This window comes from Anabrus simplex, chromosome 1 (assembly GCF_040414725.1).
Source record: "Anabrus simplex isolate iqAnaSimp1 chromosome 1, ASM4041472v1, whole genome shotgun sequence".
Classification (NCBI taxonomy): Eukaryota; Metazoa; Arthropoda; class Insecta; order Orthoptera; family Tettigoniidae; genus Anabrus; species Anabrus simplex.
The window spans coordinates 183,905,415-183,930,565 of NC_090265.1; the positions used below are offsets into that span (position 1 = coordinate 183,905,415).

At 41.3% G+C, this 25,151-nt stretch overlaps 1 protein-coding gene across 1 annotated transcript in view; it reads right to left on the bottom strand.

Annotated features, from left to right (window-relative positions):
- Positions 1–688: 688 nt before the first annotated feature.
- LOC136859915 (meteorin-like protein) overlaps positions 689–25,151 on the bottom strand; it is a 339,575-nt gene continuing 315,112 nt past the window's right edge. The window contains exon 3 of the mRNA XM_067138727.2: positions 689–1,364. Within this exon, the coding sequence (XP_066994828.2) occupies positions 1,027–1,364 (338 nt within the window). The 3' untranslated portion in view covers positions 689–1,026. The remainder of the gene's footprint in view (positions 1,365–25,151) is intronic.

Sequence of the window (25,151 nt, forward strand, 5' to 3'; positions counted from 1 at the left end):
CATGCTGGAGATCAGTATTCCTGCTTTATGATTGCTGAATATTTCACAGTCTGGATCAGAATCAGAAGCAACTGGGACATTTTCTTCTTCTAAAAGCCACTGTTCAATATCCTGTACTTGACGACTGTGCCTTCTTCCACTCATATTCACCTGAAAGCGAAATACAGATAGAAGTATCCCGGAAATATGAAAGAAAATCAATAACACATCGCTCTAATTGCTGCACTGTATCTCATGTCAAAGTAGAAGCGCTTTATACTGTAGGTTATAGGCTTACTTCTTGTATAATAACAATTCCCAGACATCACAGGAGGTTCAGATGCTGACCAAAATATGTTTATTACACGTTCACATCATCAAAACTAAATAAATAGTTAGTTATAAGCAATATGTGCAAGAATATGAAAAGAGTTACCTTATTTTATTTTCATACGTAATTACTCGCGTGGGGTCTTCCAGGCCTGGTCACTGCTCTCCACTGAGTACCTTACTTGGCAACAATGAGCCAACTATTGAACTGAGCTCCCCTTCCCACTACATGAAGCTATTGCATGTGCCAAGGTCACACGTAGTCACTTCGGGAAAATATAACAATTTGAAAAGGAAGTGGGGCCTCAAAGACCCCGCGCGAGTAATTAAAGGTTAATAATGAAAAAACACGCATGCTGTTTTTATGTCTTGTTCTGGAGAAGTTCTCTGGAATATATCTTAACACTTCACACTTGACTGACGTTTCTCCACACAAGCTTCCACATTACGCAGAATCAATTTTGGAAATGAGTAGTGTAAACATATTATTGACCGTATGTATTTTTAGGGTATAATGTAGCTATATTATATCACATATTACAACCTGCTCTTACGATGAAGAACCGTTCAAAGTAAATATATAAGCCTGCTGCAAAATGATTGCGAAGTTACGACACTTGAGCAGTAAAGCCTAGAAAAATCCTTCATTTCGGAAAAGTGTGACACTTCTGTAGGAAGTCTATAGTCTATAGGAACTATTGGCAAGTGAACATAGAATCACGTTTCGAGAATGCACTGCGCAGTGCCGTCATCAAGTGCGGCTGCGCGGATGGGTGCCCACTCCTCCAGACGGGGTGCGCAGGTAAGGAAAGGTTCTCCTAGCACCATGCGACCGATGAACAGGAACTCTCCAGGTCCGTGGCGGGCTCCGCAGTGTAGTGGTACCATCAGCGTGCCCTCGTGGTGTGCCCGGTACTGGTACTGGTATGGATCACTCGTGTTTCGGGGTAAGAACACCGCCTCCAGCTGACGGTATACCACACTAACTCTGGTACGTACTTCACCACGAGCTAGCTGCTCATTATTGGACACTCCCGTGATAATCCCGCGAGCCACTGAAACATAAAATAATAATTCCACTATATTAGCAAATGAATCCACAATGTAAATTGATTGATTTATTTAGCGTATGATGAATACAATATTATATACAATATGTACCACTACCATCTCAAGTTCATATCTAAAGTCCCATGTCAAACGTTGAGAGCCAGAAAAGAGCTTCGCTTGATAATTATAATAATTATTATTATTTGCAATGTAAATAATAATCAAATTGTGAAACAATCTCTATAAAGAGCATTTTCACACTACTCATCAAAGGGATTGGCAACAGAAGGAATGGTGTTACTAGCATGGCATATTAGTAGAGATGGCGTGGAATGGCATTAGGAGATGAAGTTGGAATAGGGATTTTAGAAGTAGAAAAGATCATAGTCCACCTCTGTGGTGTAGTGGTTAGTGTGATTAGCCGCCACCCCCCGGAGGACCGGGTTCGATTCCCGGCTCTGTCACGAAATTTGAAAAGTGGTACGAGGGCTGGAACTGAGTCCACTCAGCCTCGGGAGGTCAACTGAGTAGCGGTGGGCTCGATTCCCACCTCACCCATCCTGGAAATGGTTTTCTGTGGTTTCCCAATTCTCCTCCAGGCAAATGCCGGGATGGTACTAACTTAAGGCCACGGCCGCTTCCTTCCCTTTTCCTTGTTTATCCCTTCCAATCCTCCTATCCCCCCGCAAGGCCCCTGTTCAGCATAGAAGGTGAGGCCACCTGGGCGAGGTACTGGTCATCCTCCCCAGTTGTATCCCCCGACCCAGAGTTTGAAGCTCCAGGACACTGCCCTTGAAGCGGTAGAGGTGGGATCCCTCGATGAGTCCGAGGGAAAAACCGACCCTGGAGGGCAAACAAATAAAGAAGAAGAAGAAGAAGAAGAAGAAAGATGCCACATGAGCGACAGCACTAAATGCAGATCAGTGTTGTCTGAGCATCGCTCATGCTCCTGTAACTTTACGACTCTCAGGTCCGTGTTCACCAACGTCAGTTACTTTTGCTGTTATCTTAGATTTCCAAAACTCGTATAATGTACTGTAATTGCCTCGGATAACACTCACTTCTGTATTCACCACAGAATTTATTATCTCGGTTTACCAAAACTAAGTTTTCGTCTCAATCTGAATTGGAACCTTAAATTGTTCATACTGATGCACGAAAAACAAATGACTACGTGTTGCCGCCACTATCGAAATGTAAACAAGTTTTGATTTCATTCGGGGTTTGCAAATAATTTATCATACATCATGTTCGCTATTTACTAGAAACGAAGAAGGAATCCTGATATAACTTTTCAAGAGAATGCGTTGTTATTGAATTTGGTGGCAGAAAGCATTAACAACGTAGAGGATAAGAAAACAAATAATAGCCTACACATTGCATATTTCACTCAGAGAATAAAGCAGTATTCCATACTTCTTAATTATAAAGTCATTCAGTTGTGTACCGTGCAAGATATAATCAAGAATTCATCTTAGGCCTACCTATGTGTCGGGTATTCCAGTTATGTTCGATAATGGATAACATTGACAATACCGGGCGAGTTGGCCGTGCGGTTAGGAGCGCGCAGCTGTGAACTTGCATCCGGGAGATAGTGGGTTCGAAACTCACTGTCGCCAGCCCTGAAGATGGTTTTCCGTAGTTTCCTATGTTCACACCAGACAAATGCTTGGGCTGTACTGCACCTTTATTAAGGCCACGGCCGCTTCCTTCCCACTCCTAGGCTTTTCCTCTCCCATCATCGCTATAAGACCTATCACCGTCGGTGCGACGCAAAGCCAATTGTAAAAAAAAAATTTAAAAACACATTGATAATGTGGAAGCATCAGATAACCTAAAATGTGTTTCAAAATCAGTGTCATGTTAGTCTTCAAAAGTATGTAGCGCATTTCTTTTACCCACCTAGGATCTGTTATTGCATAATCTTGGTTCTATTCCTCGTCGCTCAGATTTTCACTTTCAGTTAAATATTCCAGCCGTCTACGGGCTACCGTCTTGAATATTATCTTAGATTTCCTGTTTTACCGGCCAACTTTCTCCGGTAAACTTTTAAACAGAGATAGTAACCTTCATCCGAGATATGTTGCTGAATACAAATGTAAGTGTTATCTCGATTTTATTAGCTTTAAACCAAGAAAAAACTTTAACTCGTGTTCGTGAATACGGACCCAATGGAACGGAGGCTATGAGATTTAAGTAACAAACTTGTTCTAGCCCATACCAGAAGAATGCATTCTAAATATCTTACCAGAGCTTCCTATTACTTTAAAGATCAACAAAACTTAAATAGTTTACAATTAGGCCTACACCGTTTTTTTGAATCAGCTTGTGTGTCTGGTCAATAACGGAACAACCAGTCTACCACTGAAATGCGAGTCATCTTCGTACAGGCGAACTTTACATCATGTGCTGACACATTAAACAGATAATGTTGAACAGTTTACAATTACTTCCGTTGGCCATAGTCGTTAACGGGTCAAGTCTGTGTGGTCTGACACCGTGGTTAGCCAGCTCGAGTCCCGTTGGCGGAAAGCAAATTCACTTCATAATGTTCGACATCGGTGTAGAAAAGGTAGTAATAAACAATTTCTGATCGCTAGGCCCTTATTGCAAACCTCTCCTCACTGTTCATATAAAGTGAATGTATGCATAAATAAATAAATAAATAAATAAATAAATAAATAAATAAATAAATAAATAAATAAATAAATAAATAAATAAATAAATAAATAAGAAGTCCGCCTCTGTGGTGTAGTGGTTAGTGTGATGAACTGCCACCCCCGGAGGCTCGGGTCGATTCCCGGCTCTGCCACGAAATTTGAAAAGTAGTATGAAGGCTGAAATAGAATCCACTCAGCCGCGGGAGGTCAGCTAAGTAAAGGGGGTTCGATTCCCACCTCAGTCATCCTGGAAGTGTTTTTCCGTGGTTTCCCACCTCTCCTCCAGGCAAATACTGGGACGGTACCTAACTTAGGGCTAGAGCCGCTCCTTTCTCTCTTCCTTGTCTATCCCTTCCAATCTTCCTATCCCCCTACAAGGTCCCTGTCCAGCATAGGAGGCGAGGCCGCCTGGGCGAGGTCCTCCTCGCCAGTTTTCCGCCCGACCCAAAGTATCACGCTCCAGGACTCAGCACTTGAGACGGTACTGGTGGGATCCCTCGCTGAGTCCGAGGGAAAAACCAACCCAGGAGGGTAAACAGATTAAGAAAGAAAGAAAGAAAGAAAGAAAGAAAGAAAGAAAGAAAGAAAGAATTAATTAATTAATGGAGCAGGAACCGAAGGAATGAGAGAGACTGATCTGAGCCCAATTATATTCCATTTCCAATCTCCTCCTCAGTCGTCCGTGCATAATAACAGATTAATGCAATATGGTGAGATGAGTAGCAGCCGGACAGGTTTTCATAGTTTTGTCCTCATGTTACGGAGATTGAGATATCGCTCTGCTCCGCATGTATTGAATCAATAGCACAGGAACAGGTTATGAGTGAAGCAGTCCTGCCACCCCGTGACAAATGATCTGCTACAGGAACGAATCGTATTAGCCAATGATTGATTTATTCTTATTCTCGAGATATATTACGTTCCACATCATTACTCCGTTAAAATGTCTTATAATAATAAATTAGATTTATTTTTCAAAATAAGGAGTGAGCATAATTCATCACAGTGTATATATTCTCCGTTCTGTAGGATAAACTTATGAGCAATGCGCTTTCTTAAAACAGGTTACACGGCGTGCATAACATAAGAAGAAAACAACGTTGTTGTAATTTTACAGTTCACTTCAACTTACTACCTTATAACTCGCCACAAAACTGGTCAATACAAACCTGGATCCACAATGATACAACTACGACTTCATTGTACTAGGATTGTAGACTATGAACTTGGTAAAATTGACTTTAAAACAGGCGCCCGCCTCTGTGGTGTAGTGGTTAGTGTGATTATCTGCCATCCCTGGAGGCGCGGGTTCGATTCCCGGCTCTGCCACGAAATTTGAACAGGAGGGTAGGGCTGGAACGAGGTCCACTCATCCTCGCGAGGTCAACTGAGTAGAGTGGGGGGGGGGGAGGGCTCGATTCCCACATCAGCCATCCTCGAAGTGGTTTTCCGTGGTTTCCCACTTCTCCTCCAGGCAAATGCCGGGATGGTACCTAACTTAAGGCCACGACTCCTCCGTTCCCCCTTCCTTGTCTATTCCTTCCAAACTCCCCATCCTTCCACAAGGCCCCTGTTCAGCATAGTAGGTAAGGCCGCCTGGGTGAGGTACTGGTCCTGTACCCCAGTTGTAGTCATCCGACCCAAAATCTCACGCTCCAGGGACATTGCCCTTGAGGCGATAGAGATGGGATCCCTCGCTGAGTACGAGGAAAGACCAACCCTGGAGGGTAAACAGATTAAGAAAAAAGACAGAAAGAAAGAAAGAAAAACAACAGGCTATGACCTCCTTCGGTTTTTCTTAGAACTGAATTCCACAACCGCATACAATATCTCATTTACAATGAGATTGAAGACATTATTCACAGATAAACTGGGTTTATTTGTCTGTTTAAAAGTCTTCCTGCAGAATGCAGTTTGTCGTGATAACAAAGAGTACCTAAAGACAGGCAGGCAGTTTGTTCCTATGTAGCGAGCGAGTTTCCCGTGCGGTTAGGGGCGCGCAGCTGTGACCTTGCATTCGGGAGATAGTGGATTCGAACCCCACTATCGGCAGCTCTAAAGATGGTTTTCCGTGGTTTCCCATTTTCACACCAGGCAAATGCTGGAACTGTATCTTAATTAAGGCCACAGTCGCTTCCTTCCCACTCTTAGCCCTTTCCTATCCCATCGTCGCCATAAGACCTACCTGTGTCGGTGCGATCTAAAGCAGATTATTTGAAAAAAAGTTGCTATTTAACTTTATATGTTAGTAGTTAGAAATCCTAGAAGAAGAGAATAGGTTTTCCAATTGATAATCACCCTATTAGGAAATTAAACACAAAGAACAATTATTGTGGCAATAAATTTACATTTTTCCCATCGGTAGATGCAGAGTGGGTTTCGGCCCTTGGGTTTCGTCCCTTAAGAGGCCATGACATTGTCCATGGTCCAACAGCTTTGTACTCTGACCGGTCAACCAAGCAGAGGAAAGGTGGCCACGGCTTTACCGTGGCTCTACGATTCTGCATTCGGGAGATGGATATGGGGCACAGTGCCGGACTTCACGCCTGGCCCCACCCGTCGGCTGTCCTGAGAATGGTTTTCCGTGGTTTTCCATTCTCCTGCACTTAAGGCGAATGCCGGGACTGTTCGTAGTATAGGCCACGGCCGCCCACCCCCTCACCTTCTCCGCACATCGCCGTAACAAATCTCCCGGCCTGAGAGACGGCGTCGCCGTCTAAGAGGCCCGCCTCCCCCTTCAGGGGAGGAATGAAAACGTTTAGTAGTAGTAGTAGTAGTTACAGTTTCCATAATTTTAATGCTATTTAGATAGCAAACAGGTTCATGACATGTTGTATGAAGGATGTGGGTTATGTGCAGGATTCCCTGTCCTCTACTCTATTGAAAGTTTAACAGAATATTTAGTAAAGGTGATATCTAAAAATTCCTAACGAGTGTTTTAGTACCCAAGTCTGCTATATCATGGATAGTGGATTCAGGTGTTCTGATCTTCCTCAGGAAGCCCAGAGTGTCTTTGAATACATGTCATTCACCACCAGAGACAATCGCTCCTAGTCCATTAGCTGTGAAGTGGAAGGTTTTGTAGTGAAATGAATAGACAAAACGAAAATATTATTTTTAGAGATGAGATATTTCTATCTTTGAGAACATACTAATCTACTTGCAGTAGATATTGGTGGGAACTATTGCAAGGGGTATTCTGTAGCCAGAAAAATGTTGAGCGAAAACAAACTCGAGCACGGCCTTAAAAACGCTATAAACTGTGCTTAGGCGTGGCCAATTAGGATGTAGAATTTGGTAGAATGAGAATGGCAGACAAATAACTTTACAGGGAAATAAAATAAAACCGATTTCATCGGTCAAAATACACATTTCATTCATAACTCCTCTTAAGACAATACACACAGGCATTTCTGTTGATGAGAAATATAAATATGTAGGGTCTTAAAAGGACCGCCCTCTCAGGACATTGTATTCAACAAGTTCTCAGAACCCAGCAGTGATGGTATCAGGTAAAGTTATGTAGTACAAGGGCGAGGTTGCCTTCTAAGAGGATTGAGGGTGTTGTCTCGTGCAGTGTCGCCAACCTAGAACGTGCTCATTTTACCTTCCAACGCATAAACCTACACAGTGCATTCGTATGCATAACGACTGTTCCATTATCGCTAACTTGAAATTGCTGTAATGATCAACAAGAACTGCAATTACCCAAGGAACGTGGTACAGGGGAGGCTAGTATGGTCTCCCGACTTCTTCTCTCCATCCGCGATAGACTTGAGACTCGTTGGGGAGTTATTGAAGCAGCGAGGAACGTTATTGTCATTTTAAAGATATTTTCAGTTTAGTTTACTAGAATATAAATCATTTATGTGCAAGAATACATAAAATACTTTTCCGACTCCTTGGCTGAATGGTCAGCTTTGAGGTCTTCGGTTCAGAGGGTTCAGGGTTCGATTCGCGGCCGGGTCGGGGATTATAATCACGTGTGATTAATTATTCTGGCTCGGCGACTCGTTGTTTGTGTTTATACCAACGCTCTCGTCTTCATATTCAGACATCACATCACACCACCAACCACCAGAGAAACAGTCAATAGTGATTAAATCTCTCCACATAGAGTTGATGTCAGGAAGGGCATGCGAATGTAAAACAGGGGCAGATCCATATGTGCGAAACAGTTCACACCAGTGACCCCGCAGGATATGGGAAAAAGCTGTAGGAGAACAAGAATACATGAAATACGTATTTAACACCTTTTCCCGAAAAACCAATTTCCTAGGAAATGTAGCAATCTGATCTTAGATCTCGAAAAGACGGGCAATGAACGTGACATGAAAATAAGTATTTCTACGAGTAAAGTGATGTCAGCATGGAAGAAACCTAAGAGAATCGATTGTCAGGTAGGGAACTGGAACTAGAGGGGTCATATGTTCATTCTCCCAGGATGATGTGAAACTGAATCAAGTTGCATCAAATCTAATGCAATCAGTTGGCGGTTGCGATTAATGGTATTCAGTAAGGAAGCAGTCAGCTCCCCGACGAAACTGTTTTTATATCGGTCTCTTCTCAGACCAACTTTGATGTAGGAGAGTGAAAGGTAGGTGGACTCAGAATGTAGCTGAGGAGCTTGCTGCAAGAAGGAGAAGCAATGGCTGATAGTTGGGCCACGTTGTAACCAAAACTCTCTCTCTGTGCCTGTGGGGAGTCACCCCTTTTAGCAGATGCATTATATGTCCATATTCTGTGGGGTTAAATGAGATCTGTGTGCAGTCCGAGAAGCATGGCAGTTTAATAATAATAATAATAATAATAATAATAATAATAATAATAATAATAATAATAATAATAATAATGTGTTGTTTATTCCTCAGCCCGAAGGCTGGTTGGATCCTCAACAGCTCCGCCATCAGCTGTCATAAATGGCCTAGGCATCACTGAAGAGGCGTACTAGGGAAATGAGGAGTGAGGTAGTTTCCCATTGCTTTCCACACCGAGCCAGAAGTTGCTATTACATATCAGTCTGCCAAGCCCACTGAAATGTATGCACCAACTGACCCTATGAGCAACATTTTCACACCATTCATAGCAGGGACTGGCTGCACAAGGAATGGCATTACTAGCATCACTCATACCTCAGTCACTTTCATCTTGTCAAAGCCAAGGATAAAGTTGAGACAGATCAATGAAAGTAACAATATTGCTCTAGCCCATACCAGAAGACATAGTGCACTGTAAACATTACATCCTGCCAGCAAAGGCATAATAATAATAATAATAATAATAATAATAATAATAATAATAATAATAATAATAATAATAATAATAATAATAATAATAATAATAATAATAATATAGCCTAGTAAAGACTCTGCAGCTGAAGAGAAATCATATACAATTCCTGCCACCTCTGTAAATCGAGCGTTAATTTCGGGATTTCACTCTCGTCAAGAGGCCGTACCATCGATCATCATTCTTAGCAGTGCTCTCGCAGGGAACGTCCGAGAAATGTCAAGCAGATTTTGGTATAACATAGAGTTATACCGAAAGTTCTGTTATATACAATGTTGTATTACTAATAAATCTTGGCATTTTGAGTTGAAGTAGAAGCAGAACAACAGATTGAAGAAACAGGCAGACAAAATGGGATTGATAGTCTCAATTGAAAAGACGAAGTACATAACCAATATCAAGGATAGCCTGACCAAGATAAAAACAACGCAGGGTGATATCCATTGGTCGGAACTTAAGAATACTTAGCAGAGAAGCTGGACGTGAGGAACATCAAGGCGTAGCTGAGAGACAAACTAAAATGAAATCAGCTTACACGAACGTTCTCCCAACCTACAACAAGAAAGCGCATTCATGGAGAGTCAATATCACTATCAGACCTTTTCAAGACCAGAAGGCGATGGTGGTGTAATGTGAGCATAGTTGCCTTCCAAGCAAGACCAGAAGTTATATACGTGCCAGAAGCAATGAGTTTGAGAGACAAGACACGAAGTGAGATCTAGAGAAGCTAGAACGGACGATAGGGAGAAAGTTTATAGAAAGAAGGAATATGGAAACTTAGGCAGAACGATGACCTGCAAAGACCTAACAAGAAAACGCATACCAACAAGGAATAAGGCTGACGTTCTTTGGCCACGTGCTCCGCATGAATGACAACAGGCTGACAAAGGATTCAGGCATATCTTTGGAAGCTCAAAGGCAAACCTGGATGGCAGAAAAAAGTGGTTGAAGATTTAAGGTTGAGCGGGTTAATGGAACAAAATATACCGGACAGAAACATCTTTAAACATAATATCGAAGACCGGAGGGTACGCGAGGATAGCGTCAAGCCTGTGAAACAACAACCATGGTCAGAAGAAAGTAGAAATGCTTATATCAAGAGAATGAAGGACAAGACTTGGGAGAAAGGAGACGAGCTGCTCGACTAAGTGATATGTTCCGAGCTGTCAATGGAGAAATAGCGTGGAATGACATTAGTAGACGAATAATTTTGAGTAGTGTTTTTAAAAATAGGGAAGATCACAATAAAGTTGGAATTCAAGAGGAAAATTTGGGGCAAATATTCCTTTATAGGAAGAGGAGTTAGAGATTGGAATAATTTATCAAGGGATATGTTCAATGAATTTCCGAATTCTTTGCAATCATTTAGGAAAAGGCTACAAAAACAACAGATAGGGAATCTGCTACCTGGTCAACTGTCGTAAATGCAGATCAGTATTGATTGATTGATTGATTGATTGATTGATTGATTGATTGATTGATTGATTGATTGATTGATTGATTGATTGATTGATTGATTGATTGATTGAGTGATTGAGTGATTGACTGATATGGGCCAGTATATGTGAACATGGTTGGAAACCGGAAAAAGAGGTACGAACAGGCCATAACATTTATTTTTAATTTCTATGCAATTTACTTTTTGTCGCACCGACACAGATCTTATGGCGACGATGGGATAGGAAAGAGCTAGAAGTGGGATAGAGGTGGCTGCGGCTTTAATCAAGGTACAGCCCCGGCATTTGCCTGGTGTGAAAACAGGGAACCACACAAAACCATCTTTAAGGCTGCCGCCAGTGGGGTTCGAATCCACTATCTCCCGAATGCAAGCTCACAGCTGCGCGACCCTAACCGCACGGCCAACTCGCTCGGTACATAGGAACAAACTGCCTGCCTGTCTTTAGGTACTCTTTGTTATCACGACAAACTGCATTCTGCAGGAAGACTTTTAAACAGACAAATAAACCCAGTTTATCTGTGAATAATGTCTTCAGTCTCATTGTAAATGCGGTTGTGGAATTCAGTTCTAAGAAAAACCGAAGAAGGTCATAGCCTATTGTTTTTCTTTCTTTCTTTCTTTCTTTCTTTCTTTCTTTCTTTCTTTCTTTCTTTCTTTCTTTCTTTCTTTCTCTCTGATGATGATGATCAGAGCTGAATCTGTTCAATTGCCAAGTTATCTGGAGTGTTTTGAAATTTTATTATAGGGCCTATCACACACATTGCCTATTTTGTATTCTTATCGGTAATTGAAAATTGTACGCTGACATAATAGTATATCTATTGTACCAGGAAGGCCTAGGTCCTGGTCCATATTAATTGAAAGAAATGTTATTTCCAGCATTAAAGATCTGACCGACGTACGAACATCCATGTAAAGAATGTTCCAGTATGTGCCAGACCCTACGAGTACGCTAGGCGGAGTCAAGTGACGTCACCTGTCGCTCGAAGCTCACCTCCCCTAGAGATATTTCTCGAAAGAATTTTTCTTTTAACAGCTTTTTAACACCTTAACCAATTTCAACGGGACAAACGCTGAATTATAGCAAACATCATAAAAGTTAATCCCTGTAAATTTCAAATTAATTCATCAAACGGTTGTTGAGTTATAACAATTTAAAGTCTCAACGAAATTACGTAATTACGGTCACATGGCCGAGAGAGAGCTGCCACCCCTCCCTGCGCTGGCATCTATATATGTCAAGGCCAGATAGCCCGCAAACCAGTGTGTACAGTGCAGTACAGTACAGTACCGTACAAGGACAAGCAGACAACTGTGTGAGTGAGATAGTGAAGAGACCGGCCCGCGTACAGTATGTTCGCGCAGTCACGGTAGAAGTACTTTCGTCGTATCTCCAGAACGCGAAATTCTATCGCCGATAAAGGACGTCGCACTGTAGTTAGTATGTCGCGTCGCGATTACAATATAATCCTAAAAAGACATTTAAGACTGTAACACGAGTGAACTTATTGGAGTACAAATATTAACTATTTCATTACGTGTGGACTTAGGCAACGTCAAGTAACATTAAACTTCTACAGAGCCTAATACTTAAGAATCACCAGAACTTATTTTTTTTTCTCGAGTATTGCATTATATTTCTTTATTCACGTCACATCAATATTTTGAATGAAAAAGTAAGAACTTTTCTGAGTTAATATAACAGGATTAGCAGAAAATCTAACTTAATGACTGTGTTCACAGACTGTGCTTATCGACTTGCTTTCTTTTCTTCAAGTGTGAACTGTGTGATTAAGAACGTTTCAATAACGACTGTAAATAGTATTTAGTACAGAAAGGACTGTGATTCTTCATACGCCATAAATAGTGTTCAACAGTGTAAGTGATAACCAGTCGCACTAAATGAATTTTCGTGTGCGAAACTCAACAGTTCCAGCTGTCATCACCTCATCGGGAACGTCAACATCGCCGATCCTGATTCTACATGGAACATTCCAGATGTCCATCTTTCGACATTTGGTAACAACTGTTCTTGTCATAAGTGAGTAACAAACTGACTAAACTTTTTCATTTATTTTGAACAGTGAAACTTCAGTGTCGCGTGTGAACAATTTCCATAATTTCTCAAAAGTGATAAATTTAATTTCAATTTCATTTCTCGTAGAAAGACTGTAGGATTTCAAGTGTGCTGTATAACGAGATTGACGAACTGAGAACTGAAAACTTTTAATAATTTCTCATATCCATTTACCATTATAAAAGTGTGCTTAGGTTTAAAAAGACTTTAGGTGGAAATTCACACATATGAAAGACTTTGAAACCAATGATATTTATGCCATTTTTTTTCAAGAAGATTATTTTCAACATTTAATTTCAATATAAATTTTGAGTCAACAATCATACCGCAGGGTGAGAAATTAATAAATTGTTTTTAAAAAAATTATTTACCATCTATTATTCGCTCTGCGAGACTACCCTTCTCTGTATCGGCTCCAAAACCCAGTTCCACTCCCTGAGGTCCTACTCATGCCCTTCGCCCACAACTTTTCCTGGTACAGAGAGGATAGTATAATAATAGATGGCGCCCCAACGTGGGGCACGATTTTGGAGCCATACTATAATAATAGATGACATCGCAATTTCAAGGACTCGATTTTGAAGCCGTGCTATAATAATAAATGATGCACTTGTAATAATCGCAACATTCAGGGTTCGATTCAAGTCATTATATTTCGAGCACAGGATTTGACTGCAAAGAACTTGTTGTATTTGACTTATTCGAATATTCCGGAAACATGGATAACATACTTGCAGCAATCGAAGCTCTCAGGCTTAGCATTAATGATCAGAATGCTAAGATTGATAGGTCTAATAACCAGATAGCACAAATGAACACACAAATAGAGCGAATTAATACGCAAATGGTAGAGTCTAATAACCAATTGCAGGCTCAAATGATCGAGTCTAATTCTCAACTACAGGCGCAGATGGTAGAGTCTAATTCCCAACTACAGGCTCAAAATACTCAACTTCAAGCGCAGTTAACTGAGTCAAATAGTAAGGTTGACAGGACCTTGGATACTAAGTTTGCTGAAGCGGATAAAGTCATTAACAAAAGACTCACTGAATCTAGTGCCCTTATCGAGCAACGATTCCGTGAAGCTGGAACTCGCCTCGAAAAGAAACTTACTGATTCTAGTGCACAAGTCGAAGCTACATTGAAAAACATGCGGGATCAGTTTGTTGAAAACTTAGAGTCTATTAAGGAAGAAATAAAGACAGAGGTCGTCAAGTCTTTAGACAAAGATCTTAGAAATGTTCTTCCTTCCGTTCAAGCATTTTCTACTGAACTTAAAGATTTACGGACTGAATTTCAAGAATCCCATGGTAACATCTCACAAACTCAAGCAAAGTTAGCTCAGGTGCAGGAAACCTTGCGAGATGCATTAAAGAGCGACGTGGGTAAATTACGAAGCGAGATAGGATTAATTAAGAGCACGCAAGGAGAACTCGACAAGCGTATTACAGGACAGCTAGATAGCACGCATACCCAGATAGCTGCTTTCTGTAAAGACGTACAAGTCATTAAAACTGACTTGAGAAATGAAATAAAAAGTTTAGACACCTCAATTAATTCTAAAATTAAAAATTTGTCCGAAGAAATGAATCAAATTAAACTTAAAGAACATACAACTGACGTCACAATTCCTGGTTCGTCGAGGGAAATACACAATACAACAACCCTTATTAAAGTACCAGATGAAAAACCAGTCAAATTTTCAGGACGTGATGACTACACTGCTCGAGAATTTTTGTTAAATGTCGACGATTACCTGGAGGAAAATAGGGTAGAGGACGATAGGAAACTTCGAGTAGTATCCAAACTTCTAGAAGGACGAGCCTTATCATGGTTCATAGCTTTTAAGAGCAACTTTAAAAACTATGACGACTTTAAACAGGCACTTCTTAAACGCTTTTGGGATTCAGAAAGACAGCACCTTGTAAAGATGCAACTCTACTCTAGCAAATACAATACTTCAGTCAATACTTCCCGATATTCAGACTACTGCCTAATGCAATTAAAGAAGCTCCAGTTTTTAGATCCACCTTTGCCAGATATTGAACTTATTCAGATCCTGACACTTCAATATCCGCCTCATGTTCAAGAAATACTAGTCGCTGCCAACATTAAAACATTGGAGCATTTTGACGCTACTTTGCGTAGGTTAGATACGGCTAATACCCAATCTAGTCCGAAAACTAACAGGAGTCGAGAAGTAAATACGAATTCTGCGGAAATAAAACCGCCGGAGAGAGAGGAACCCAGGACACGTGAAGAAGGCAGATTAAGCCCTACTAACCCAAACAGATTCCGGAATTTTAGACGTCAGAGGAATCAGGATAGACACCCTTACCAACCTAGGAATACATGGAGACAGCGCGAAAGCACTCCTGAAGGAAACCGTGAGGCCAGACGACGAGAACTCGAAAGTAGATGGAAGGACACACGGGAATACATCAGGGAGAGAAACCGTAATCCTGATGAGCCTGGAGCTACATCCCTGGAATATCAACGTCAATTCGGACCAAGAGAACAAAGATCACCTGATCCTGACCCAACAGGCGCTATAAAAAAAAAACGCCGATCTCGCAATAGGGAGATTGACTACAGAACACGATGAGGTCGAAACGTCAAATTATTGTACTGCTGTTATCAATTACTGGCATATTGAGGATTCCGAATTACTATTCGAAGACGCACAAACACTAAGGCCAATTATTACACGTTCATTACCTGTCATAACAGTACGCACAGGCAACCTACAGGTGATTACGCTCATCGATTCTGGAGCGCAAGCTTCTTTAATTTCTGATAAGCTTGTAGACTCGCTTAAAGATCAGAACAATGTTTTGTTATTACCTGCAGCTCAAATTAAAGTAAGAGGGATAGTTCCTGATAAGATTGTTAAATGTAAATCCCAGGCATTTTTAGAGTTTGAAATTAACAGTCAGATGTTCGAACACATATTTTTGGTAGTATCACGTCTTAACTTCAACTTAATACTTGGATCAGATTTTATGATCAAATACAAAGGAACCATTGACTATGATGCCAACCTCGTAAGATTACAGAATAATTCCGTAGAACTACAGCTGGTAGGACGAGGTGACCTGGAAGTTCAAGAGAAGGGAGCCCGTTTTGAAGCAGCCGGTGGTGACATTATTAAGCCCGCTGTGAGCGAGGTCGCGCCAGCCGTAGCAGAAAGTAGAAAGGGTGACCAAAGTGAGGACGATGCAGAGTCCATATTCAATGAGAACTCCATTATAGGTCCGGATTATATAATGTCAATAGCCAGTGTGGTTGAAGACCCGGAAATTAAATTAAAATTGGAGGAGGCTAAAAATGACGTTCTACAGAAATTTGCATGTGTATTCGATGATAAGCCTGGAGAGATAGCTGACTATGAATATCATCTTGATGTAAATGACTTGTCTCCTTATCAGAAGAAACCATATCCCGTACCCGAGAAGTATCGAGAAGAAGTTCGTAACTTATTTAATTCATAAAATGACAGATGATGGGATAATTTCGCCTTGCGTAACTAAGTACTTGAATCCATTGGCCATAGTGCGTAAGCCTGTATTTATAACTCAGCTAATTCATAAAACAATATGTACCACAGGAAGAGTAAAGCCTGGAAAAGAAAATCCTGCGTATTTTCTTTTCGTCCAACCAAGGGGAAGATGTACCAGGAAGGCCTAGGTCCTGGTCCATATTAATTGAAAGAAATGTTATTTCCAGCATTAAAGATCTGACCGACGTACGAACATCCATGTAAAGAATGTTCCAGTATGTGCCAGACCCTACGAGTACGCTAGGCGGAGTCAAGTGACGTCACCTGTCGCTCGAAGCTCACCTCCCCTAGAGATATTTCTCGAAAGAATTTTTCTTTTAACAGCTTTTTAACACCTTAACCAATTTCAACGGGACAAACGCTGAATTATAGCAAACATCATAAAAGTTAATCCCTGTAAATTTCAAATTAATTCATCAAACGGTTGTTGAGTTATAACAATTTAAAGTCTCAACGAAATTACGTAATTACGGTCACATGGCCGAGAGAGAGCTGCCACCCCTCCCTGCGCTGGCATCTATATATGTCAAGGCCAGATAGCCCGCAAACCAGTGTGTACAGTGCAGTACAGTACAGTACCGTACAAGGACAAGCAGACAACTGTGTGAGTGAGATAGTGAAGAGACCGGCCCGCGTACAGTATGTTCGCGCAGTCACGGTAGAAGTACTTTCGTCGTATCTCCAGAACGCGAAATTCTATCGCCGATAAAGGACGTCGCACTGTAGTTAGTATGTCGCGTCGCGATTACAATATAATCCTAAAAAGACATTTAAGACTGTAACACGAGTGAACTTATTGGAGTACAAATATTAACTATTTCATTACGTGTGGACTTAGGCAACGTCAAGTAACATTAAACTTCTACAGAGCCTAATACTTAAGAATCACCAGAACTTATTTTTTTTTTCTCGAGTATTGCATTATATTTCTTTATTCACGTCACATCAATATTTTGAATGAAAAAGTAAGAACTTTTCTGAGTTAATATAACAGGATTAGCAGAAAATCTAACTTAATGACTGTGTTCACAGACTGTGCTTATCGACTTGCTTTCTTTTCTTCAAGTGTGAACTGTGTGATTAAGAACGTTTCAATAACGACTGTAAATAGTATTTAGTACAGAAAGGACTGTGATTCTTCATACGCCATAAATAGTGTTCAACAGTGTAAGTGATAACCAGTCGCACTAAATGAATTTTCGTGTGCGAAACTCAACAGTTCCAGCTGTCATCACCTCATCGGGAACGTCAACATCGCCGATCCTGATTCTACATGGAACATTCCAGATGTCCATCTTTCGACATTTGGTAACAACTGTTCTTGTCATAAGTGAGTAACAAACTGACTAAACTTTTTCATTTATTTTGAACAGTGAAACTTCAGTGTCGCGTGTGAACAATTTCCATAATTTCTCAAAAGTGATAAATTTAATTTCAATTTCATTTCTCGTAGAAAGACTGTAGGATTTCAAGTGTGCTGTATAACGAGATTGACGAACTGAGAACTGAAAACTTTTAATAATTTCTCATATCCATTTACCATTATAAAAGTGTGCTTAGGTTTAAAAAGACTTTAGGTGGAAATTCACACATATGAAAGACTTTGAAACCAATGATATTTATGCCATTTTTTTTCAAGAAGATTATTTTCAACATTTAATTTCAATATAAATTTTGAGTCAACAATCATACCGCAGGGTGAGAAATTAATAAATTGTTTTAAAAAAAATTATTTACCATCTATTATTCGCTCTGCGAGACTATCCTTCTCTGTATCGGCTCCAAAACCCAGTTCCACTCCCTGAGGTCCTACTCATGCCCTTCGCCCACAACTTTTCCTGGTACACTATATACATAAACAGTGAAACTCTGAAATACTGTTTATCGCAGAACATTCATGAGCATGGATATTCCCTAAGACGGAAATGTGATAGAAGCATGCAGTATAAACAAAACTTCCAAGATCAATCATATTTTGATTTTGAATTGACATATATATTTTTCTGACGATTATACAGTACATTCCTTCAGCAAAGAAGAAAATAATATTTAAAAGAAATAATAATTAGCAATAATAATAATACATATATATAGGTACAAAGTGAACCGAAACTCCACCGACAAACTTTTGGACGTTGTTCAGGGATACCTTCTGAATATATTGGTGTAAGGGGCCCTCATGGTCTCCGGTTGTTCGTTACAGAGTAATTGCATTTCATTTGGTATTTCGTCCGGCTACACGGCTAAATCATTAGCGCGCTGGCCTTTGGTCACAGGGATCCAGGGTTCGATTCCAGGCAGGGTCAGGAATTTTAACCATAATTGGTTAATTCTCCTGGCACGGGGACTTGGTGTACGTATGTGCCGTCTTCATCATCATTTCATCCTCATCACGACGCGCAGGTCGCCTAAGGGTATCAAATCGAAAGACCTTCATCTGGTGATCTGAACTTGTCCTCGGACACTCCCGGCACTAAAACCCATATACATTTTTATTTGGTTTATTGCCCTAATTAATGCATGAGAATAAGAATAAAAATGTTGTTTGTTTTACGCCCATATTAAAAGCTAGATGTTGACGGTATCGGAATTTTGTCCCACACGAGCCGGCGACACGGAGTTGATACATTTAAAACACTTATTAGAAGCATATTACCCGCTTGTTCACTGTTTTGAAGGTAATTTTTACAGAAACAAGTACGATTAGGGTAACAAACCGCTGACGCACTTGAACTTCAAATACCACCAGACTGAGCCAGGATCGAATCTGCCAAGTCGTGATCAGAAGGCCGGTGCCTCAACCGTCTGAGCCACTCCGCCCGGCTTTAATATGCTCATCGGTGAGGGTTGGCTCATACTTTCTTTTCACCATGATACACCGCAGAAAAGGTTTCTCACACATGGATCTCGACTTAAACCTACCGTATAGTAGTGCCGAAGGGTCATGTCTGGCAGCGCTGGAAACGTCCAGGAGACAAATTCTGGAATCGAAGAAACCTATGATAGTGGTGGCACGTGCGAAACACAGCATGTTTCGGCAACTTCTTCTTCTTCTTGATCTGTTTACACTCCAGGGTCGGTTTTTCCCTCGGACTCAGCGAGGGATCCCACCTCTACCGCCTCAAGGGCAGTGTCCTGGAGCGTGAGACATTGGGTCGGGGATACAACTGGGGAGAATGATCAGTACCTCGCCCAGGTGGCCTCACCTGCTATGCTGAACAGGGGCCTGGGGGGATGGGGAGATTGGAAGGGATAGACAAGGAAGAGGGAAGGAAGCGGCCGTGGCCTTAAGTTAGGTATCATCCCGGCATTTGCCTGGAGGAGAAGTGGGAAACCACGGAAAACCACTTCTAGGATGGCTGAGGTGGGAATCTAACCCACCTCTACTCAGTTGACCTCCCGAGGCTGAGTGGACCCCCTCCCAGCCCTCGTACCACTTTTCAAATTTTGTTGCAGAGCCGGGTATCGAACCCGGACTTCTGGGGGTGGCAGCTAATCACACTAACCACTACACCAAAGAGACGGACTTGGACAACTTTCGTGTTAAAAATACGTATATTATTAAATTAACATACGTAACTACTTAGCACGTGCCTTGGACTGGTCACCCCTGCTCTGCGGTGATAGTGGTTCGAACCCAAATGCATATGGGTTATTTCGCTTACAGTCTCACCCTTTTTTCCAGAATCCCACATAAATCTAACGGTACCGAGACTACAGGATGATCAAGGTATTGATATTCATGTAAAACTGCAAACTTACTTGCTCGCTTCATTTGGTACACACTCGTTAAGTCACTCCAGTAACCTACCCAAGAGCTTTTAACTGAAGCGATCTTCTAAGACACCGCCAGTGCAACACTTCTTCATTTTCTTATCACAACTTCATTTAACATTTTAATGACTGGAACTAATTGTGTTTGCATGCAAGCTAACGTTCTTACGGCGGTCGCAGCTACATTCCTGAACCGCTATCTGGTGGTCACACATGGGATAAGAAGAAGGCTCCACGGCACTGTGAACTCAAGTATAAATATCCAGATTACCTCATATCAACGTTTGCCTTTTAAATAAACCCCCGGATGAATCACTGTACTCCTTGCTGCAGAGAATTACGCGGAATATGGGTATATACACTTTGCCGTGACAAGAAATGGTGAAGTGGACTAGTTCTTGCAGTAACCAGGGCGATGACACCAAATTATGAATCATTTATAAAAACCTAAAACTTGACCTTCGGATGCCCGCATCGGTCTCCACATGCGGCAAGTGAACTTCAGGCCACAGCAAGGCCATTGTATAGAATGCCCAGTTCTTTCCTGTCCTCGGCCGTGAAATGGTTTCTTATAAATGCGGTGACTGTGGATTTAGGGGACAATGTGAAGATCATCAGCCCGTCATTACGTCAACTGAAAGAGAATGGAGTTATCCGTTAAAGACAGGGAAAGAACCAAGTGAATAGGCTGCGTGGTACGTGCCGTGTAACTGTAGGTTTGCACTTGAAAGATGGTGGGCAAATGTTGGGGTCGTTCCTTAATTAAGGCCACGGCCTCTTCCTTCACAGTCCTATCTCATCGTCGCGAAAAGAAAAAAAGCTAGAGAAGAGTCAAAGAAAGCAAGAACGTGAAGGTATCGACGGCCTCGCAAATCTAATGTCGTTGGTTGGGCTGAATGATTCCAACAGTAGAAGCCCTGGCCTTTTGAGCCCAGACTGCCAGGTTCTTCCGCCTCGGTGGTGTAGTGGTTAGTGTGATTAGCTGCCACCTCCGGAGGTCTGGGTTCGATTCCCGGATCTGCCACGAAAAATTTGAGAAGTGGTACGAAGACTGGAATGGGATCCACTCAGCCTCAGGAGCTCAACTGAGTAGAGTGGGATTCGACTCCCACCTCAGGCATCCTCGAAGTAGTTTTCCGTGGTTTTCCACTTCTCCTCCAGGCAAATGCCGGAATGATACCCCACTTAGGGCCACGGCCGCTTTCTCATTTAGTCACTCCGGTGTAGAATAGGCTTAGCCTCTGTATATTTGGGCCATAAGCCGACTTAGGGTTTAAAAGAGAACTTGTAGAAGGAGTGCACATGTTTCGCCTCCTAGCCTTTTGTTCATGGCCTATCATGTTAAACCTTTCCTTTTTACATAAGGCAATTTAGTATGGGCACTCATTGCTCCTGTTTATTCTGTTATTATTTTCAGAACAGTGTGTAACAAATTGTTGAGTGATAAATAAGCCCACCTCGGGGCAACGATGTCTAAATACTTCAATGCTGATGATGATGCTTCTGAAGTATCTGAAGGTGTTCAAATATGTCATTCTCATGTCAGCAGAATTTCCGGCACGTAAAAGAACTCCTGTGTGAGAAAATTCTGCAGCCTCGGTGTCTCCAAAAACTGCAAAATTAGTTAGTTGAACGAAAAACCAATACTATTATTATTATTATTATTATTATTATTATTATTATTATTATTATTATTATTATTATTATTATTATTCCGAGAATATCGTGGATCACAGAGGTGTAAGAAGCGTGAGGGGTGAATGGGTGGACATCGGCCCCCTAAATACTTTAAATAAGAACAATCGACAGACTGTAAGTGCGCAATTCGAAACTGATGCCTCTGTGAGGATGGACAATGATGTAGTTGGATCACAGACTCCTACAAAAGGTATTTTCCATGAGCTTTCTAGCTCTTATAATTCCTGCTCTTTTCTGTGAAAATTAGTGTTTGTAAATCTCTCAAGTTTTGTACCTGATTTTTTGGATTTTAAGTCATTGCTTTTGGAGCTGACGAGCTCATTATAAATTGTTATTGTTTATTTAGGTCATCTATTTATCAAATTTTAAATTAGAAAAAAAGGAAGTAAAATTTTGAATTCATTAAGTTCTACTCTTCTTAGTTATTTGACCACCCATTCACCCCTCACGCTTCTTACACCTCTGTGATCCACGATATTCTCGGAATAATAATAATAATAATAATAATAATAATAATAATAATAATAATAATAATAATAATAATAATGTTATTGGTTTTTCGTTCAACTAACTAATTTTGCAGTTTTTGGAGACACCGAGGCTGCAGAATTTTCTCACACAGGAGTTCTTTTACGTGCCAGAAATTCTGCTGACATGAGAATGGCATATTTGAACACCTTCAGATACTTCAGAACTGAGAAGGGATCGAACCTGACAGTCTTCTTCTTTCTTTCTTTCTTTCTTTCTTTCTTTCTTTTTTAATCCGTTTACCATTTTCAGGGCTGCCGACAGTGGGGTTCGAACCTACTGTATCCCGAATACTGGATACTGGCCACACTTAAGCGACTGCAAGCTATTGAGCTCGGTAATTATAGTTTACCCCGCAAGATGGAGCGATTAAACCTATAGTAGAGACATCTAATAGTTGAAAATCAAACTATTTAGTACTATATCAGTTCAAGTTAGATTACATAGATGGCCTTATAGAAGACTTGCAATTTAACTGGCCGGAGAAGGTGTACCCCGCTTCAATTATTATTATTATTATTATTATTATTATTATTATTATTATTATTATTATTATTATTATTATTAATATTATTATTATTATTATTATTATAAGAAAAGTAATGTCAGTAGGGAAGAAACCTAAGAGGACTGACTGTAAGGTAGGGAGTATGAAATGGAACAGGTACAGTAGTTTTCAAGTACAGTTAAACTTCAATTATACGTTATTCACTTCTACGTTTTTCGCTGTTATATGCTAATTTGTTAGGTACCGAACGTTATCCATTAATAGGTCGGTAGATGCAGAGTGGGTCTCCGCCCACAAGTGGCCACGGCTGATCCGTGGTCCAACAGCTCTGCACTCTGACCGGTCAACCGAGCAGAGGAGCGGTGGCCACGGCTCTATCGTGGTTCTACGCCTCTGCATTCGGAAGACGGGATAGGACTGAACCTCATGGCTGGCTCCAACCGTCGGCTGTCCTGAGAACGGTATTCCGTGGTTTTCCATTCTCCTGCACTAAGGCGAATGCCGGGACAGTTCCTAGTATAGGCCACGGCCGCCAACCCCCTCACCTTCTCCGAGCATCTCCTTCACCGAACAAATCTCCCGGCCTGAGAGACGGCATCACTGTCTAAGAGGCCCGCCTCCCACTTCAGGGGAGAAATGAAAACATTTTAGTAGCAGTTGTAGTAGCAGTAGTGTACAATAATATTTAGCCCAATTGTACATTTTTCTGTCATTCCTTTTATCATGGATACGTCACATTTTCCTGGTGTAGTTTTCTGAGATTTTTTCCTTGGTTTGTTGTGAGTAACACCCCCTCATCGTTTATACAAGTATTTCTGATATACTCTTTATATAACCATAATATAAAGATGAAAATCCACAGCCTGTTTCCAGTCATTCGCTCGGGTCAGGAATGGAAAGAATGAAGCTCCTGTCTAGCGGCGAGGATAGAAATCGTGCCGGCTGGCGAAGCCTGTCGCACTCCTCTGGGGCAATGATTAATATTTGTCAGAATATTGCTGGAATAAAAGATGACTGAGAGAAAACTGAGTACCCGCAAAAAAAAAAAAAAAAAAAAAAAAAAAAAAAGCCCTGTTCCGCCTCCGCTTCGACCAGCACAAATCTCACATGGGGTAACCGGGATTTGAACTAGAGGTCGGCGTGTAGCCTCCCGAGTGACGGAGCATAAGCATAATGTAACAAAAATATTTATTTTAAATCTTATTTATATCCGATTTCTCTTAATATATATGTATAAAAATATAGGCTACGGAGTAATATTACAGTTACTTTGTAAGTAATCACAAAAGATGCACGAATAGCGCGCACTTCCTGACGTATTTGCTGTATATCACTGAATAATATTTGATAATCTGAACCGCTGTGCGGTGGTGCGTGAAGAAGTGAAGATTGTCATTGTCCTTCAGTATAAGTTATTCATGTCTCTCTTTGTCGCCTCTATCTTTTGCTGCCTCTTTCCACACTGGCCTGTTATTGGGCTAATCCTATTCGGTATGTGTTCCTTTCTATGTTTCCATCTTTCTGAACATGATTTTATCTATAATGAAGAGTAGGGGCTGCCTAACTGAGGTAGTAACGCCGTTCTTGATTCATCCAGGAGGATGCGGGTTTGATTCCCGGTCAGGAGGTCGGAACATTTAGCCTATTCAGTCTACAACAAAATCGAAGGGCTGCCTGGCCAAGGCGGTGAAAACGTACTCGATTTACCCGGAAGGACGTGAACTCGAATCCCCGTCAGGAAGTAAAAAATTTAAGAAACGAGATTCCCACTTCCGGTGGTACATATGGACCTGAGGTTCACTCAGCTTAATCGGAAATTCCTGGGTCAGTGATAGCCGGGCGCAGTGCTAACCGTTCTATCCCACATAGTGGCGAAGTTACAGCCAATGGAAACATTTAAGTTCCTCTGCTATAACGGCACCAACGGCCGTAGCCGTGTTGAAACACCGGATCTCATGAGATCTCCGAAGTTAAGCAACATTGGGCGTGGTCGAGGTTTGGATGGGTTGCCACGCGCTGTTGGTGGGGGTAAGGAAATGGAGGAGCGGAAAGGAACTTCCACCCTACCGCACGTAAACTCCGACTCAGGCACACCTCTGCAGAGGTTCGGACCTGCCATCGGGCAGAATGCACCCCCCGCCCCCGTCTCCAACGGCCTTCATGGCCTAAATAGTGATGGTTACCCCTTTGCTTTACTTTTATATGTAAAAGTCGTTAGTGCAGTGGTCAAAATATGTATG